General features: G+C 44.4%; 3 protein-coding genes across 6 annotated transcripts in view; 1 reads left to right on the top strand and 2 right to left on the bottom strand.

Moving 5' to 3' along the window:
• The window catches only part of cc2d2a (coiled-coil and C2 domain containing 2A), a 27,650-nt gene extending 21,126 nt beyond the window's left edge, over nucleotides 1–6,524 (top strand). For 2 of the 3 annotated variants that reach the window (XM_047160537.2, XM_017486659.3), the window contains 9 exons: nucleotides 561–737; nucleotides 1,249–1,452; nucleotides 1,576–1,665; nucleotides 1,750–1,863; nucleotides 2,002–2,136; nucleotides 2,269–2,391; nucleotides 2,869–2,927; nucleotides 3,633–3,810; nucleotides 3,937–4,917. In XM_047160537.2, the coding sequence (XP_047016493.1) occupies nucleotides 561–737; nucleotides 1,249–1,452; nucleotides 1,576–1,665; nucleotides 1,750–1,863; nucleotides 2,002–2,136; nucleotides 2,269–2,391; nucleotides 2,869–2,927; nucleotides 3,633–3,810; nucleotides 3,937–4,125 (1,269 nt within the window). In that variant the 3' untranslated portion in view covers nucleotides 4,126–4,917. Of the gene's footprint in view, nucleotides 1–560; nucleotides 738–1,248; nucleotides 1,453–1,575; nucleotides 1,666–1,749; nucleotides 1,864–2,001; nucleotides 2,137–2,268; nucleotides 2,392–2,868; nucleotides 2,928–3,632; nucleotides 3,811–3,936; nucleotides 4,918–6,391 lie in introns of those variants that run through there. The other variant, XM_047160538.2, reaches the window with a different exon arrangement.
• Nucleotides 4,991–18,987, bottom strand: LOC124628981 (chemokine XC receptor 1). Of its 2 annotated transcripts, none has more exons than XM_053686062.1 (3): nucleotides 18,896–18,987; nucleotides 7,556–7,590; nucleotides 4,991–6,803 (listed from the first exon to the last, which is right to left on the bottom strand). In XM_053686062.1, exons 2-3 carry the CDS (start codon nucleotides 7,566–7,568, stop codon nucleotides 5,782–5,784), a joined length of 1,035 nt encoding a protein of 344 aa, XP_053542037.1. In that variant the 5' UTR covers nucleotides 7,569–7,590; nucleotides 18,896–18,987; the 3' UTR covers nucleotides 4,991–5,781. The 2 variants fall into 2 exon arrangements, with proteins under 2 accessions (XP_053542037.1, XP_047016496.1); XM_047160540.2 differs by lacking the exon at nucleotides 18,896–18,987 and adding an exon at nucleotides 7,914–8,059 and having other exon boundaries at nucleotides 7,556–7,652.
• Nucleotides 17,319–18,978, bottom strand: LOC108262110 (chemokine XC receptor 1-like). Its single transcript, XM_017462755.3, has one exon. The coding sequence runs from the start codon at nucleotides 18,972–18,974 to the stop codon at nucleotides 18,384–18,386; it is 591 nt and encodes a 196-aa protein (XP_017318244.3). The 5' UTR covers nucleotides 18,975–18,978; the 3' UTR covers nucleotides 17,319–18,383.

The raw sequence follows: 18,987 nt of genomic DNA, 5'->3' as shown, positions 1-18,987 counted from the left end.
GTTTTCTTACATTTTAGAGTTAAACACTTGTCATTTTCTTTATTGGTATTGTTTTTTTTTTTTAATTCTCCTCAAAAGCCGTAGAAGGCTGAGAATTTCAGATTTCCATTTATTATTCTCACTTTGAATTCAAGTTTGGTCCACAAATAAAAAAAAAAATAGAAATTAATAGTTAAGGCTGAGGCCACAGCAAATGGATCCTAAAGGAGTAATGTAAAAAAAAAAAAAAAAACAACCCAATAACTAAATATTAAAACGATATGGTGTAAACTGACTCATACTCATTACGTAGTATGACTTATATTACCAAAAAAAGCAGCAACATTTGAGGACATTTAAGACCTGTAATCTCAGAGTCTTGAGATTAAACAGTGGTACGCATGTATTTAGATGTTAAATATTTGGGAGCCATCGTTCAGAAGATGACACAGTAAAAGCTTCACGTGGAGTCATTTTTAATCAAATCGAATCAAATATGAAATGAATCATTAAACATGAAAGGAAAACGAATAATTCCACCGTTTTAGGAACGATTTTAAAGCTTCATTTCGTCACCGTAGATTGACGGGACGTTTAAGGTGGCCACGCCCCCGGTGTTGCTAGGCTACAGTAAAGAGCGGAGCCTAGGCATCGAGGGCGGCTACGATACAGTTCGGAGTCTAAGCGAAGGCACCTTCCTCACCCTCTTCATCACCATCGAACCGCAGCTGGTGCCTGGAGACACGGTCAGAGAAAAGGTAAAACTCTTCAGAGCACTGTTCGACCTTCCTTCCTGTCTTCTTCACGGTCATCTTCACTCGGATAGCTTTTTTTCTCCATCAACACGTAAAAGATTCATTTTCTCTCTCTCTCTCTCTCTCTCTCTCTCTCTGCATGTCCTTATTTTGCTGCTTTCTTTTGCTAGATGAAGAAAGTAAAGGTAACTGACGCATCTTCAGTACAGCCTGTGCAGCATTGTTTTTTTTTTCTTCTCTCACACACCTATTAGTTTCTCTGTGCAGTTTTAGTAAAGCTCTCCGTCTGGATAGTCATTTTATCCTGGATCTTTAGCGTCTCTTTAAACGCTCCAGATTCAAGGAACACAAATCCCACTTTCTTGCTTATCATCCTTTGCGAAACCCTTGTTCCTGCTGCTCTCAGGTCGTCCTGCGACTCTTTTCTACTGTTCATGTTTATAAGTACATTATGTGTGTAAATTTGAAGTGTGCACAACAACGAAAGGGTCTGAATACTTATGGCTCGGTGAAGTTTGACACGCAGGAAACGGAGCGTTTGCTGTCGGCGTGCGAGAGCTTCGAGAAGGACGCGGCGAAGAGGTTCCCGGACCGACCCTGTCTCACCACCGTGGTGGATATGAACGGCAAAACCGTCTTCGTCACACGCTTCGTCCGAGCGCTACGTCCTCCACAGGAGCTGCTGGATGCTTTTCCTAACAACCCCCAGGAGGCGACGGTGAGCTCAGCTAACACAAACAACATACTTCTGTCTTTTCATGATCGTCTACTTAATATGAGCAGTTGCATGAGAAAAAAAATAAGGTCACTCTAGATCTTTCTTTGTTCTGCTTCTTTCCAGGAGCTGGTCGCTCGATACGTGTCCCTCGTTCCTTTTCTGCCGGACAGCGTGTCTTTCTCCGGCGTCTGCGATTTATGGAGCACCTGCGACGTAAGTGTACTTCCACAAAGTGCTCTCTCTCTTCTCGCGGAGCTGTCGACCACTATACTAGAATTCGTTCTGTCACGTTCCTAGCAAGTCCTGATGCTGCTAGCCGGAGACGAGGAGGAGCACGCCGTCCTGCTCTGCAATTACTTCCTGTCCATGGGCAAAAAGGCATGGCTTATCATAGGAACCGCCATCCCTGAGGTGAGAGGTTTCACGTCACGCTAAATATATTATTCTATTGAGACACGAAGCGAGTTTACGGAATGGAATTTTTAAACGATTATAAGGATGAAGTGTTGCCGCAGTCGTGATTTAATGTCTGCACGGTTCCCGTCGCAGGGGCCAACAGCGTACGTTCTGACCCAAGAACACAACCGCTACGTGATCTGGAACCCCAGTACGGGTCAGTACTACGGACAATACGACACGTTCTGCCCTCTACAGACTGTCGGCTGCCTGGTCAACGCAGATAATGTGAGAGCGCGCGCACACAGCATTTCTTAGGTCAAATGTACAGTAGATCTACCAAGGCATGGTGTTTGGTGTCCGGCTTTCCTCCTTTAGAACCATGCAGGCGTGATCATTTTGGTCATTTCTCTCCTGCAGGTGTGGTTTAATATCCAGACCTACGCCACTCCGACGAGGATGTGGTTTGACGTCACCAAGCCGAAGTACTGGAAGCCGTTCTTCTCCAGAGCGTTCCCCGACCCTGGCCTCTCCAGCGTACAGGTGAGCGGGTAGAGCGAAATCAAAAGCTCAGACCAACACACTGCCGTCCTGTCATTATTATTATTATTATTATTATTATTATCGCTTTCGTCTCGTCCGAATTGACAAAGTGGCGTACGTCTCTGGAGTTTTAGTGAGGAATGAAACACTTGTGGGTGTGCTGTTACAGGCAAATAGTCAGTGACGGACTTCTGAACGTTTTACAAGTCACCGACACTGGAGACTGCTTGCCATACTGTATCGGCAATTCCGTAAATCTGATAATGCAGAGCGTCTGCTGTGCAAGTCCATGTACAAGTTGTTACTATAGAAACGATAATGTCTACGAAAGAGGGCATTACTGTAAACCTGTCAGAAATACTATAAATTAATGAACACCCCTTGAGAGGAGAACTGAAGTTTTGTGGTGTAAATTGTGTCTGTGATTTTGTGTGTGTGTGTGTGTGTGTGTGTGTGTGTGTGTGTGTGTGTGTGAAGCCTGAGGAGCTGGTGTACAGACGGACAGACAAGGCAGCTACAGCAGAGTTACAGGACAGGTATGTGTCCATAACATAACACACACAAACTCTCTCTCACTCTCTCTCTCTGTCTCTCTCACTGTCTCTCGCTGTCTCTCGCTGTCTCTCTCTCGGTCTCTCTTTGTCTCGCTCGCTCTCGCTCTCTCTCTTTGTCTCTCTCGCTGTCTCTCTCTCTCTCTCTCTCTCTCTTTGTATGGAATTGTGTTCGACTCTAAACACCGTAAAACACCGTAAAGCATCGAATCCATTTGGGATTTTCCCTAAAGTATATTTTTCAGCATATTCTAAATGCATGTGATGTTGAAATACTTTATTTTTTTATTTTTATTTCAATTTTTTACTTTTCATCCAAAATCAAGAATCTCAGGAAAAACCATTAGTTTCTGTCTTAAAGGTATAAAAAGCGATTTTTGGCAATGAAACCAATACAGCCCCTTCTTTCAGTGCTGCTCCAAAGCCACGCCCACAACTCAGCTAGCTTTAGTACATGTGTGACTGCTGCCTCCGCTTAACGTAAGCTTAACGTAAGCTTTCTGAATTAACAGATAGGATGATTGATCTGACCCGCCTGCTTGTTCTGATCGATTGGATATTGGGGGTCGCCATCATTTGATTTTTGTCCTGATGACAGAGCCTGGGGAATTTAAAAATACTTGGGGGGGGGGGGGTTCTCCTGAGGGTTGAGAAACGCTTTTGTCTCCCCAACATTACGTTCTGTAATAGGATAGAAAAGGTGCTGAGGGAGAAGATCATGGAATGGCGCCCGAGACACCCGACTCGCTGGAACCGGTACTGCACGTCCACGTTACGTCACTTCCTGCCCAAACTGGAACGGAGCGGAGGCCGCGAGGTCGCCGAGGAGCATCGGCTCGAGCTGCAAAGCCTGCTGGGAGACTACAGGGTGAGTATTAGACCAAGCCAAGCCTTTCAGTTGACCCGGTAGGGAATAATTAATGATTAGCGTTTGTCTTAATTAATTAATCCCGTAATCCTTTTTTTTTTTTTTTTTTTTTTTTGCTTATGTCAGATCTCCGGCTTTCCCCTGCACCTTCCGTTCTCTGAGATTCGGCCGATCATCGAGGCCGTGCGCAGCACAGGCGTCCATAGTGCCGAGGCTCCTAACGTGGAGTTTGCGCTGGCCGTGTACGTCCACCCTTACCCCAGTAATGTACTCTCCGTGTGGGTTTATATCGCTTCGCTAGTCCGCACACGCTAGCTCTCACGACCCTACCCACAGAAATGGATGTAGCTTTCTCTTCCTTTTTTTTTTATATGACATTGACGTTTTTAAATGGTCACTTCTTATAGATAGTCTGCTTATAGGTTCATTTTATTTGTATATAATTACATTAGATACCGTTACAGAAGAATATTTTGTGACCGTGTTTATACTGAAGATTTGTACTTGAATCTCAAATATATTTTTAATATCAGTGATCAAGCTATACAAGCACAACTTTTTTTAAATTTTATTTATTTTGGTGTCATAACACTATCGAGCAGGAGTCAAGAGTCTAGTGAAGCTACCAGAGTATTTGAAATAAAATACCATGGTACTCGATAGAAAGAAAGAAAAAACGAACGACTCTGGCAGTAGTTCCGCAACTTTAGTTTTCTAGTAGAATCTAGTTTTTTTGTTTTTAGTTTTTGATTTGTGAACTGACAGCTTGTGATGGCAAAAGCAGAATGTTGATTGACACCCTCTTCAAGTTGTCTTATTTTATAGCAATAAGCGAATCGTTACGATTAACGTTTAAACAGATGATTGTAGGTGAGGAATCTTATCCCTGCTTTGTGGAAATGTAGAAACATTTCTTTTTCTCGATAACAGCCAGCCTGTTAAAAACAGTGTTGTTTTTAACCCTCGTTTACCTGAGACAGGAAAAATGTCATTCGCCCACATTTATGAACGGCACACTTCCTGTCTGTGTGATGTGTGTGTGGTTGAAAACATTTCTGTGTGAAGCTCTAAAAAAAAAAAAATAAAAACGTGTGTTTTTCTCACAAAGCATGTGCAGGCGTTTTTTACTGTAACTGTACTGGAACAAAGCGCTTAAGGTTAAACCAAAGTAAAAAAAAAATTTTCCATATTGTGTTCGAAATTGTTTTATGAAAGTTTTTGATCTCAGCAGTGACGTGAACAGAGAGCAAGTAAACCCTAAGTACGTTCATTGGTCCCGAATATTTGCGGCCACTGTAGGAATCATGGTCCGCGCTAACCGTACTCACGGCTTTGCATTCACTTCTTTCCCTCTATCTAATCACAGAGCGCAGGAGAACAGTAGCGTTTGATGCATTATTTTAATCTTTAATACAAAAATAGTACAGACATCTACTATACCGTCCATTTTATTAGAAACACCTGTTCGCCTGTGCAAAAAGACAAACTGACGAGGGTTTTATTCCCCCCCAATTTTCATCTGTCCAGTTTCGGTGAGTATTCGTATCTACTATAGCATCAGATTCGTGGCTGGCAGGAGATGAAGCACGCTTTACGATACGACGTGTCCTGAGATCAGAACGGTCTGTCAGTTCTCATCTGCTCTGTCTCATCAGCGAGGTGTTTTTGGGTTTTTTTTTCCCGTACTTCTGCGTATAAATACTATTAACAAGTTTCAGCGCCACGTCACAGTTTGCACTTCAGCACAAACTTAGTTCGATATTATACATATCCATCTATCCGTCTTCTATACCGCTTATCTTTTTCAGGGTCACAGGGAAACTGGAGCCTATCCCAGGAAGCATCGGGAACAAGGCAGGGTACACCCTGGACAGCGTGCCAGTTATTACACAAATAAATATATCAATCTTTTCTAAAGATATTTACACCGAATCAGAGAGCTCGATTACTGCGTCTGTAACCGTTGCAGTATCAGTACAAGGAGCCCAGGGACTGACCGTTAGCAGTTCGTGTTTGTGGCGTACTCGTGTTGATTGGCCTTTGAAAAATCTTCTGCAGAATCTCCTTTAGATGATTCCTGAATTTCACGCCGACGAAAACGTAAAACACGGGATTAAGGCAGCAGTGTGAAAACGCCAGCAGCTTGCTGACGTACTCGGCATAGTCGAGATGATGCGTGACCTCACAGATGGTGAAAAACTTGATGTTAAGATTGGTAAATGTTTGTAAAAAAATTACCAGGTTATAAGGAGCCCAACCGAAAAAGAACACGACTGCGATGCACAAGATGAGTTTTATAGTACGCTGTCTCTTGTTGCTCCGTGACCTGAAGACAATCTGCAGCATTCTGACGTAGCAAAAACCCATAATCAAAAAGGTGCACACAAAAAAACAGTTCTGTTCGTATGTAATCACGAGCTTTGCGTAAGTGGAATTATATTCGCAGTAGAGTTGTGTAGCGTCTTCTGGATCAGGCATTTCAGAGCTGTAGATTGGGGCTGGCAACGCCGCCGCGATGCTCACCACCCAACCGACGATTGGGATTGCATAACGCTGTGCATAACCCTGTCCTCTTTCCCAGTCTGAGAGAGGGTGCACCACAGCGGTGTAGCGCTGAACGGTCATCAGCACCAGGAACACGACGCTGCTGTAAAATCCAGCGTAGAAGATCAAGCAGACAGCTTTACACGCCGCGTCTCCGAGAGTCCAGCCCCAGATGTAGTAACACGCCCAGAACGGCAGTCCGACAGTGAACAGCAGGTCCGACAGAGCCAAGTTCAGTATGAAGATGTTGGTCAACGATTTGAGATTCTCATATAGACCGAGAATCACAAGAACCAAGATGTTACCAGTGAGACTGAGCACGACCACGAAGCTGAAGAATAACGGGACAAGGATGGATCCTATTTTGGCCACGTCTTCCTTGCGACACAGTTGATCCGGAATGGTATCGATATCTTCAATATATTCAAACATGCTCGCCATACTGCTAGCTGTAAAGGAAAACATGTATTGTTAAACATGCAAAATAGGTTGTTTTTGTCCTAGTTTCTGCATTACGATATCTTCTCATACATGAAGGAATGAACCTTGTTGTTTTAAAGAAATGCCCAGAATTGCATCGGCAGTAAACATATATATACAATGCGACAAGTGCAGTTAATGATGGATAGCCTATAGATTAAAAATTTTAAAAAACGAAGTTTTTGAAAGGAAATTCTCTTATATCATGTACTCTCTTATATTATGAACTGCTATCAAATACCTATGATGAATATTCATTTATTTACCTCTTTAAATAAACTGATTAACTGCTATCCTTGATTATATTATTATATATTTCCATGTCAACATGACACGGGACTTATTTTGTATTATGGCTGTGTGTTTTGTTTAACACACAGCACTGTCTGTCTGACACCTGGACCAGTAGAAACCGTCCACGCACTGCTTGTTATCAATGTGTTTAAATACTCTTGGTTTGCATGAATAAACTCGGATGTCTATTTGAACATGCATGTGTCCGTGTGTGTTCGCTTAGGCTCTCCAGATCGATCCGAAACGCTCTGAGGCAAATCACACTTTCTAGCTCATAGCAGCACAGAACTAAAAGTTAATAGAAGTAATTGTAGAACAGGCTGGAAGGCATGACGGAAGATCTGACAGGCATAATCTGAGATTCCTGGGATACATGGAAATCTAACAGTTTTATATACCCATTTGAAAAAGTATTGTTTATACAGACCTTCGAGATCCATCTGTTCCTCTTCAAATGGATTACTGGAAAAATGAGCCTGCTGTATGAGCCTGAATATAAGTGCTGAAGTGCTTCTTCCTCAAATCTGAAAGAGAACAGAAAACTAGTGTTTTTTTTCCCCAACATCAATGCGCACACACTACCAGACAAAAGTTTATAAACACTCGACTGAAATGTTTCTCATGATGTTAAAAAGCTTTTGATCTGAAGGTGTAGATTAAATGTGTGAAATCTGTGCTGTAGACAAAAATATAATCGTGCCGACATATTCATTTATATTTAAAAAATTGTATAGAACATACGATTAACATACAAAACTGACATTTGAAGCATACACGTACCGTACCTGTAATCCACATGCACGAATAGTACTGCGTATATATGGGACGTGTAGTAAGAAAGCTTTTACTGTAACTGTATTGGAAAAAAGAGTTTGTGGTTAAACCAAAATAAATCTACCGAAACTTATAGAGCCTTTATTTTTTTCCTCCCCGTATGGCATTCTAAGTTCTTGATGTCAGCAGTGACGTGAACAGACAGGAAGTAAACCCTGTATGAAACGGCAAATTACCAATTAAGGCAAATTTGAACTCGGGCATATATGTTTTAATTTACTGATAAACTTGCTTTGTTCTTCCACGGTTCGTCTTCACAGTGTGTAGGATACCGTTAACAGGTGATGCACGTTTTAATTTTTATAAAACAGAAATAGTACACACATGCACACACCCCTTCCACTTTATTAGGAACACCAGTTCACTTGTGCGAAAAAGAGCAGCTGGTGGGTTTTTTTTCTTCTTTTTTCTTTTCCAAATCTTCATCCATCCAGATTCTGTATCCATTTTAGTGCCAGATTCCTGGCTGACAGGAGCGGACGCCTGCTGTTGTCTCCCAGCCCAACCTTATGATTCGATTTGTTATGAGATGCTTTTCTGCTCACCGTGTTTGTAAAGAGTGGTTGCTTGAGTCACAGTAGCTGTTCTGTCTGCTCAAGCCAGTCGAGAGAGAGAGAGAGAGAGACAGCTTCTTAATACGCACCCACAAATAAGCAACAATTTGCTTATTCCCTCAAACTCCTCCTGTAGGCTCCTACTGAATGTTGTGGATAAAAAATGACATGAAATAAACATGAAGGAGATTGAGTATGAGTAAAAATGTAATTTTATTGGTATTTCACAGGAAGGGTGGGTGTGTAGTCCGGAGGAGAGTAAGAGGGGGAAGAAAATGGGGTGCATCCTGGGGACATGGGGAAATTAGCGTGGGTGAAGTGAACGGACCACTGAGAGTCGGGCGGACTGGTAGGTGAGAAGAGGGACGAATGGTCGGGGCCCGGATCAGAGAAGACAACATCATCCTCGGATTGGAAGCTAGAGCGGGGTTCTGGTTCTGACTGTGTCGAGGTGTCAACACGCACGTTCGTGGGGCAGATTCTGTACCGAAGAAGAGGGGGGAACCCCGGATCTCTATTCTTAGGGGGGGTGCTGCGAAGATAGTTAAGTAGCATCATGATATCAGCCGTGAGATGCACAAGCTGGTAATGAGTGTCTAGATCCAGGTCCAGTAACGGAGAGAGAAGGGACTGATGACGGGCACCGGCACCTAGACATACAGAAGCGGTTTTAGTCAGAGGTGGATAAATTGGTAAAACACTTTAAAGATCTTTATGGGTTGTTAGTCAAAAAGTCGAAAGAAGTGTACGAGCTGAGGAGTGCTAAAAACACACACACACACACACACGCTCATACAGTCAAGGGCAGGCAAGTAGACACAACATACACACACACTCTCTCTCTTTCTCATACACACACATGAATAACTTTAATAATATCTTGTAGTAATAGAGAAACTATAAAAAACAGAATAATAGGATATGCAGGATAGTAGAACTGTAATGATATTGAGAAGTTGGAAGTACAGTAAACCGCTTTTCAGGTAGTGTAAATATATATGAAATAAGAGGTGTGGTGCAAATATGAAAATAAATTATAAACTAGAAATACAGGGAAAATATAACTTACTCATGGTTCAGATGGTGAGGATTCTCGTCTCGCAAGGAAGGCCTTAGTTTTAAGAGAACCATGAAGAGAGCCAGTTATAAGGCTGGCTGGGTCAAACGTCATCGTCCTCCCCCCGAGATAACGATAAGACTAAGGTCCCTCCCGGTTGTTTAGTCTTGTCTACGTCATCTTCTATCCTCTAGGTAATTGAAAAGTGAAGTTTCTGAGGCCCTAAGGTAACTGAGAATTATGGTTTCTGAGGCCCTAAGGTAACTGAGAATTATGGGTTCTGATGCCCTAAGGTAACTGAAAATTCTGGTTTCTGATGCCCTAAGGTAACTGAAAATTATGGTTTCTGATCCTCTGAGTAACTAGAAACTCAGGGTTTTTATTTTCTGGGTTATTAGAAATGCCTGGGTTCTGATTTTATGTGTAAATTAAAACCCCTGGTTTCAGTTCTATGTGTAAGTGAAATAGCCCTTTTCTGGAACATAAGAGTAAGGTAAATGAGCTCTTTTTTAACCCTATTGGTAGTGAGATCATAGTCTTCTTGAAACATATGGGTTATTTAGTGTGTAAATACAGTATAAATACTGGAGCTTAAGCTCAGGGTATTGGGATCACTTCTGAGAATTCTCATCGGTGTGGATCTCGTGTGGTGGAATGGAACAATAAAGCTGGACCCTTGCTTCTGTTGTGGATAAAAAATGTCATAAAATAAACGTAAGGGAGACCTATCATCCAGCAAAAGGGAGAAGAAGAAAAAACGGGCACCTAGACACATAGAAGCGGGATTAGGCGGACATTGACAGATTGGAATTACACTTTAAAGATCTTTATGGGTTGTTAGTCAAAAAGTCGAAAGAAGTGTACGAGCTGAGGAGTGCTAAAAACACACACACGCTCGTACAGTCAAGGGCGGGCAAGTAGACACAACATACACACACACTCTCTCTTTCTCATACACACACATGAATAACTTTAATAATATCTTGTAGTAATAGAGAAACTCTATAAAAAACAGAATAGTAGGATATGCAGGATAGTAGAACTGTAATGATATTAAGAAGTTGGAAGTACAGTAAACCGCTTTTCAAGTAGTATAAATATATATAAAATAAGAAATATAGTGCAAATATGAAAATAAATTATAAACGAGAAATACAGGAAAAATATAACTTACTCATGATTCAGATGGTGAAGATTCTCGTCTCGCAAGGAAAGCCTTAATTTTAAGAGAACCATGAAGAGAGCCAGTTATAAGGGTGGGTCAAACTGCCCCCCCTCGAGATAACGATAAGACCGAGGTCCCTCCCGGTTGTTTAGTCTTGTCTACGTCATCTTCTATCCTCTAGGTAATTGAAAAGTGAAGTTTCTGAGGCCCTAAGGTAACTGAGAATTATGGTTTCTGAGGCCCTAAGGTAACTGAGAATTATGGTTTCTGAGGCCCTAAGGTAACTGAGAATTTTGGCCATCTCCTATTACAGCACGGCTCTCGATAACGTGGAAAAAGGGATGCCCCCCTGTTATTGGTCTTTGGCAGCGGCCGCATTTGCATATCAGAAAGCGTCCTCAATCACCATGGGGCACCCAGTTACATTATATATGACCCATGCACTGCATGCGCTCCTAACGAGTCAGACCTTTGTGATAACGAACTCCCGTCGAACAGGATATGACTCCATTCTGTCAGCCCCGGAGCTCACCATAGAATGGTGCACCACGGTGAATCCGGCCGATAAACTGATAACCCCGATAGATGGTGTACCCCATGAGTGCGTAGCGGTATCAGAGATATTTTTGAAAGCGCGTTCAGATTTGGAGAACTGCCCTATTGATAATGCTAAGCATACGTATTTTGTGGACGGTTCCTGTTATCGTACTGATACGGGCAATAAGGCTGGGTTGGCAGTAGTAGAAGCACGACGAAACCCGGCGACGTTTGAGGTAGTGATGAGTGTTCCGCTCCCCCAACACTGCTCGGCCCAGCTAGCTGAACTACGGGCGTTGACAGCTGCATGTAATTTGGGCCGTAATGAGAGTTGCACTATATATACTGACTCAGCCTATGCTCATGGAGTCTGCCATGTGTTTGGACCAATCTGGGCTCAAAGGGGATTCCAGCGGGCAGATGGGTCCGCCGTGACCCACGGGGACGCGATTTCAGATTTACTATATGCTATGACATTGCCCGCAAAATTAGCTGTAGTGAAATGCAGGGCACATAGGCAGCTAAGAAAGCTGCCGTAGGGCCGGGGCAGATGATGGCCCTAACTCAGCCTGGGGAAAGTCCGATGCGGCATCCGCAGGTAGACAATGTGGCCCACTTGGTGGAGCTGCAGAACACCGCAGGTGTGGCTGAAGTATCGGCGTGGATAAAACGGGGGGCGAGAAAAGAGGCGGGTACTGGATTGTGGTGCAGCATAGAAGGATTGTGTATAGCCCCAGACTGTTACCTCCCACTCTTGATCAAAGAAGCCCATGGCTTGGATCATGCCCATAGGACCGAAACTATCCGAAAAATCCATCAGGAATGGTGGTCCCCATTTCTGGCCAGTATGGTGGACTATGCGTTGAATAGATGTGAAGTGTGTATCAAGAACAATGTGCGAAAGAACTTCACTGCTCCTTTAGGACATATTCCCCCGCCGACGGGGCCATTCCGGCATATAATGATGGATTATGTAGACATGGGAGCAGACAACCGGAAAGAAGGGAAGCGCTACATTCTAGTAATAGTAGACCTCTTCAGCAGGTGGGTGGAGGCAGCTGCAACTTCCAAGGAAGATGCGAGGACCGCAGCTAAATTTTTATGTCGCGAAGTCATTCCCCGGTTCGGTATTCCAGATTTTCTGAGTTCGGACAACGGTACCCACTTTGTGAATAACGTCATTGACAATGTGGCATCTGCCTTGGGGATAGATCATAAGCTAGGCTGTGTATATCATCCTCAATCCCAGGGAATGGTAGAACGAGTAAACGGTACCCTAGTTAATAAACTGGCAAAAATATGCGAGAGCTCTTGCCTGAACTGGGTACAGGCCTTACCACTGGCATTGATGAAGATGTGTTCTCAGACCAATCGTATGACACACTTGACTCCTCATGAAATGCTTACTGGGCGCCCAATGCCTATGGCATTCACCCGAGGTCCATACACAGGGCCGTCTTTGGCACAATTGGAGGACGAAATGCAGGATTATGTGCGAACCCTCACCAAAATCCATAGACATTTGTATTCACAGGTTCGTGAGGCAGTCCATGGAGAGAGCGAGGTACGGGAGGACTTGCGCCTAGTGGAACCGGGGGACCAGATATACATTCGTGTTTTCAAGAGAAAGAGCCCCCTTGCGGGACGTCGGGAAGGACCATTCACCGTGGTCGCTGCAACCCCCACGGCTGTGAAAGTAGAGGGGAGGAATTACTGGTATCACTTGAACCACTGCAGCAGCGCCGAACCAGGTAAGGGACCGCTACTGCAAGACACTACCGACGAATAACCATCGACCTCAAGACTAGTCAGTACAAGGAAGCCCACTGGGGCAGTGGTGTTCACTGATAGTGACAGTGATTCGGGTGCATCCCTGAGCCCTGCCTACGGCACTCGAGCCCAGACTAAGCGGCAAGCTGTGGAAAAACTAGATAAACTGTCTCAGTCTGATGCTAGTAGCCTTACCGTTCTCACGCCCCGAGTAGAAGTGACGGGTGTAGTTACCTGCCCACAGGAAGTTGTAACCCCAGCAACGGAGGATTTTCTGTCTACGTTTGCCACTCTCTGTCAGGACCTTGACGACCCCGCTTTGCCTCTGAGCCTAATCAACTCAGATACGCTACAGTCTCTAGCAGCACAGTTGAACTTACCTGAGCTTACTCCTGAACTTCAGTCTCCGCATGAATCCTTGCGCACTCCCCTACCCCCGGTTCCGGAGGGGACCGGTGGGACGAGCTCCACAGAATGGTAGCACGTATGTGGGTCAAGTGATTTTTACAGGAGGGCTAATAGCACTCTTTTTCTTTTTCTACGACCCAATGTTTAAAAGGAATGCCCTGGATTCCTATCATACGTTACGCCCACTAGTGGCTGCTACTTCCCGCACAGCCCCCTATCCTCGTATTAGGCATGTTCGATCCTGGACGGCCCCTGGCTCAACTATAGGTTCCCGTAGCTCGATGTGCGCGTTAGCTCTCCTTAGACTCGCCCATGAAGAGTCCCTGATTGGGAGAAGTCCCTATTTGGCCTCATTCACTTTCTCCCCAGCTCGGTCTGTGGAGATTCGCGTAGGACATCTTAGAATTACTGGTAGGACACGGACGAGTAGGTGCTCCTTCGAGCTGCCCACGATTGGCCCCCTGTGGCTACCGTTCCTTTGCTCGGCTACGGCATGTTCTTACCATGATAGTACAGGGTCACCCTTTGCATCCCGGGCTCTCCACCCCCTCCTCATTGCCCCGATGTCAACTCCGATCGCACATAAATTAATGAAATTACAATATTATTCAATCTCTACCGCTAACACCTCGCTCACGGAGGAGCAGAGTAACATGTATATGGCATGGATGGTCCATACTGCTCGATCTGTGATGGATCGCTCGTGTCTCGTATGTCATGATCGTAGCCTCACCCCCCATTTTATGCTGCTTATGGGGAACCTCACAGAATGCCTCACCAACCCCTATTCTGTTGATTTTTTGTGTCCTACTGTGTGCCTCCCTGGGGCCCTTTCTGCTGATTTTGGCCCATTGTGGATGCACAATGCAAGCTCCTCATGCCTGTTTCACCCTGTAACCACCCAAGTGTCGACTTTTGTCCGCGTCCAACCGTCTCTGCCCTCGTTCTTTCCCGTCTGCCTCTGCTCCTCTGTTGGCGTATATCCTGTGGGAAATGTGTCTGCCCAATGTAATGTCTCCCTGTTCGCTAATGATTTGCAAATTGAGACCCCCTCTGTTTGTGATTCACCCCCATGCACCCCCAACGTGGAAATTCCCCTACCTGATCTTAGTGGTGGTACTGTTCCCCTTGCGGATGTTTTCTGGTTTTGCGGGGGCCAACGTGTACGCCAGACCTTGCCTGCGGAATGGCAGGGATGCTGCACCCCGGTTAGGTTGGACGGTAAGACCCGTGTTTTGTTGGTGGCTGACCGACCGTCATCCGGCCGGTCCCGTTCACGCCGCGACGTGGCCCTATGGACTCAGTATGTCCGTGACGCTGGTGCAGCGAACTATTCTGACTGGGCTGCTGATGAGACCATCCATCTTGACTTTGGGGGTACCCCCATTGGCGTTCCTGCTCGCTACAGAGCCATGGAGGCCGTTGGCAGTGGTGTAGCATCAATTTTGCTCCCGGCCGTGCAGATCAACCGCAACGTGGCATGGATTAATTACATGTGGTACAACGAGCAACGCTTCATTAACTACTCGCTGAGTGCTCTCGGACTGGTCCGTGATCAGCTCCATGCCACTTCCCTCATGGCTGCTCAGAACCGTTTTGTCCTGGACCAGATGCGAGCCCCGGAGGAAGGTGTCTGTACAATGATTGGTCCCGAGTGCTGTGCTGCAATCCCTTTGCACACTGGTTCTGAGGGAGCTCTCTCCAAGGTCCTGGGCCAACTACAGGCCCTCCAGACGGAGCAAGCGGCTAACTCCGGCTTTGGGTCTAGTCTCCGCCTCCCGCCGTGGCTCTCCTGGTTTCTTTCTGGAGATTGGACTGCTGCCCTGACCTGCTTGGGAGCGTCCCTATTCGTCCTCCTTCTCCTTGTAGCTCTGGTGGCCTGCTGTGTGATCCCCTGCGCACGGCGGATGGTGATGTCCTCAGCCTCCTTTTCTGGCCAGTATGTTGTTAAGGGTGAGGCGTTACCGCCTCAACGGGGGGTGGTGATTGAGACCATGCGACGGGAGACAATGAGCAGCGACAGACAGGGGTCAATGAGCAGTGACAGCAGCGACACGACATGACAAGTAATGTGATGGGCAACAAAGTGTGACGCAATCAGGCACAGAAAAGTATAATGGTGCTGCCGAGCACATAGTGCTGGCAGGGTGGGAATTTTTCCTCGTGAGAGGTTTTTTCGCCCACCCCTGACTGCGAAAGACTGGGGTTTGGTTTTTGAGGGGAAGCAAGAATCTGCAGGTCCCGACAAATACAAAACTGTGGGCTGACAGGCCTAGTTGAGAAAGATAGGGACGTGTAGATCAAGTAGTTAGTTACTGTAGTGGCCACTCATACGTACGGCAGTAGTAGTAGTACTGAATGATTAGGGGAACTCAGTTAATCACACTTATAATCGATGTAGGCAAACAAACGTATAATCAAGGTAGTTAGATTCGAAATGAGATATATATACATAGTTAAAAGGAGAAGTAAGTTAAGGGTTAAGAGTTATGGCTAGGTACATCTACACATGTCCGGTGCAAAGTGGATGTAGGGGGGTCCTAAGGCCCATTCTCCAGCTGCCAATCTACTATGAGACCCCGGGGCGCACAACACTAGCACGTCTCCCACCAGGTCTACAAAACCTCCTCAGCTCCTATTCGGATCAGTGTTGCATAGAAGTGGTTAATGTAAGGGACCCATTTGAGTACGGGGACTGGCGCAGGGATTATGGCTTCGTTAGAGTAATCCTCCGACAGCTAGCGGGGACGGCCATGGGGTGCGGCAGAACCAGTTCCTCCACAGATACCCGCTTAATTAAGGTAGTGTATGAGGCTTCATAGCCTCAGAGGGGGAAATGTTGTGGATAAAAAATGTCATAAAATAAACGTAAAACCCCTGGTTTCAATTCTATGTGTAAGTGAAATAGCCCTTTTCTGGAACATAAGAGTAAGGTAAATGAGCTCTTTTTTAACCCTATTGGTAGTGAGATCATAGTCTTCTTGAAACATATGGGTTATTTAGTGTGTAAGTACAGTATAAATACTGGAGCTTAAGCTCAGGGTATGGGGATCACTTTTGAGAATTCTCATCGGTGTGGATCTTGTGTGGTGGAATGGAACAGTAAAGCTGGACCCTTGCTTCTTCTCACTCACGGCTGGTGTATTTTTTCTATCTCCAACTGGTCTCAGAGGTAGATGTGAGTATTGGCTTCTAAGTTGAATTTTAAATGTTTTTGGGTAATACGCTAAATTTGAGCCAACACTTCTTCTCACTCACAGCTGGTGTATTTTTTTCTATCTCCAACTGGGCTCAGAGGTAGATGTGAGTATTGGCTTCTAAGTTGAATTTTAAATGTTTTTGGGTAATAGGCTAAATTTGAGCCAACATGAACCAAACCCCCGCCCGTAACTACATAATTAGAGGTCTATTCCTCTCCTAACCACCAGAGGTGGTAAGAATCACCTGAATAACCCATGCCATAATGCCAAGAGGAACCCACCCATTTTAGGACTGACTGGAAAGTGTTCAGACATGAATTATTCATGTTGTTTAAACTTGTCACGCCGGTCAGGAACACTCCTTGTAGATGGGCCTGGTAGCCATTGTATGCTTTCTGACTTATTTAATTCTGACTCATGATATAATGCATGCTGACTACAGTTTAGAGAGAAGTATTTTCACTTGGTGTTACATCTCCATCAGTGATCATGGCAGTTTAACAAAAGACAAAAGTTGTTATCACTGTCTTCTCACGTGCTGTGTGGTTTCGTTCATTTCACGGTTTTCCTGTTATCTGATTTGCTGCGGTTTGAAGCGTTGAACAATGGCAGCCAGAAGGAAAGGAAGAAATCAGAACAAAGTAATCATGTCAGATTTATTCATAGAGGAAAAATCGACTCGGCTGACGTCGCCCAAAGTGCTTTAGAAATGACACATCTAAACAAACTAAAATATATACAAAAACAATAACAGTTTCTCTCTTTCTTTCAAATATAATGCATATATCCAAAGTATAGTAAGAAAGAACCCAGTTACCTTCCAAATGACCAATGAAGACATCAACAAATGTGTTATCATGTGGTTTAACCTTTCATCAGACAGGGGGATGTGCTTTAGTAAAGAGTGCTCAGCTAATCACCATTCAGCTAAAACATTTGCTTAAGTTTAGTTCTAAGCAATTTGATTTCATGAATATTCATGTAGGAAGCAGTTTGAATCGCTTGAGTTTGAATCGCATCTGAATCGGATCTATGTCTATTAATTGAATCGCTTCTGCATCGGATCTATGTCTGTGAATTGAATCTCTCCTGAATCGGATCTGTCTATTAATTGAATCGCTTCTGAATCGGATCTGTATATTAATTGAATCGCTTCTGAATCGGATCTATGTCTGTGACTTGAATCGCTTCTGAATCGGATCTATGTCTATGAATTGAATCGCTTCTGAATCGGATCTATATTTATGAATCGAATCGCTTCTGAATCGGATCTATGTATATTTATTTGCTGATCAAATGGGAAGTCTCGAGTTCTCTAATAACAACACGGTCACTTAGATACGCACAATGGAAATGTACACTCAAAACTATATCAGATGCCTTTAACACCCCAGTCATGCATGTTTATGATTTCCCTCTAGATGACATTAGAACACCTTTTTAAAAGCGATTGTGGGGTTTTTATATAAGGCACCAATATACTTAGGTTGTCTCAAAAGCAGTTTATGGTTATTCTGGATCGAAATGAAATCTCAAATTTGCTTTTAGCTAAGGAAAAAAACTCCAGACATCCACTTTTAATATTTTTTTAAGTGCTGTATATGCTACATCTTTACATACATCTTTACATCCTTTGTATTTAAAAAAAAAAAAAAAAAAAAGCTTCAGCCTCCACATATTTAAGCGTTAGATAAATCATTGACATTATTCGTGCATATATTTACACTGACTCAGACGGTAGTGGAATGGCCTCTGCAGTTGTTGCCATTTGAGCACAAGGAGCCGTGAGACTGAATGGTGTCAGTTCGTGTTTGTTGCATGTCCTTGTTCGGAGGTGTCTGAAGAATCTTCTGCAGAATCTCCTTTAGATGATTCCTGAATTTCACGCCGACGAAAACGTAAAACACGGGATTAAGGCAGCAGTGTGAAAACGCCAGCAGCTTGCTGACGTACTCGGCGTAGTCGAGATGATGTGTGACCTCACAGATGGTGAAAAACTCGATCTGATGATGAGTAAAGGTGTGCAGAAAAATCACCAGGTTATAAGGAGCCCAACCGAGAAAGAACGTGACTACGATGCAGAAGATGAGTCTGATAGTACGGTGTCTCTTTTTCGTCCTCGTCTTGAAGACGGTCTGCAGGATTCTGACGTAGAAAAACCCCATGATCAAAAAGGCGCACACAAAAAAACAGTTCTGTTCGTACGTGACGGTAAAATATCCCTCAGTGGAATTATACTCACAGTAGAGTTGTGTAGCGTTTGCTGGATCAGGAACTACAGAGCTGTAGATTGGGGCTGGCAACGCCACTGCGATGCTCATCACCCAAGCGACG

Source organism: Ictalurus punctatus, chromosome 15 (genome assembly GCF_001660625.3).
Source record: "Ictalurus punctatus breed USDA103 chromosome 15, Coco_2.0, whole genome shotgun sequence".
Classification (NCBI taxonomy): Eukaryota; Metazoa; Chordata; class Actinopteri; order Siluriformes; family Ictaluridae; genus Ictalurus; species Ictalurus punctatus.
The sequence above is the reverse complement of the archived record's forward strand: the minus strand, read 5'-3'. Positions and strand labels throughout refer to the sequence as shown.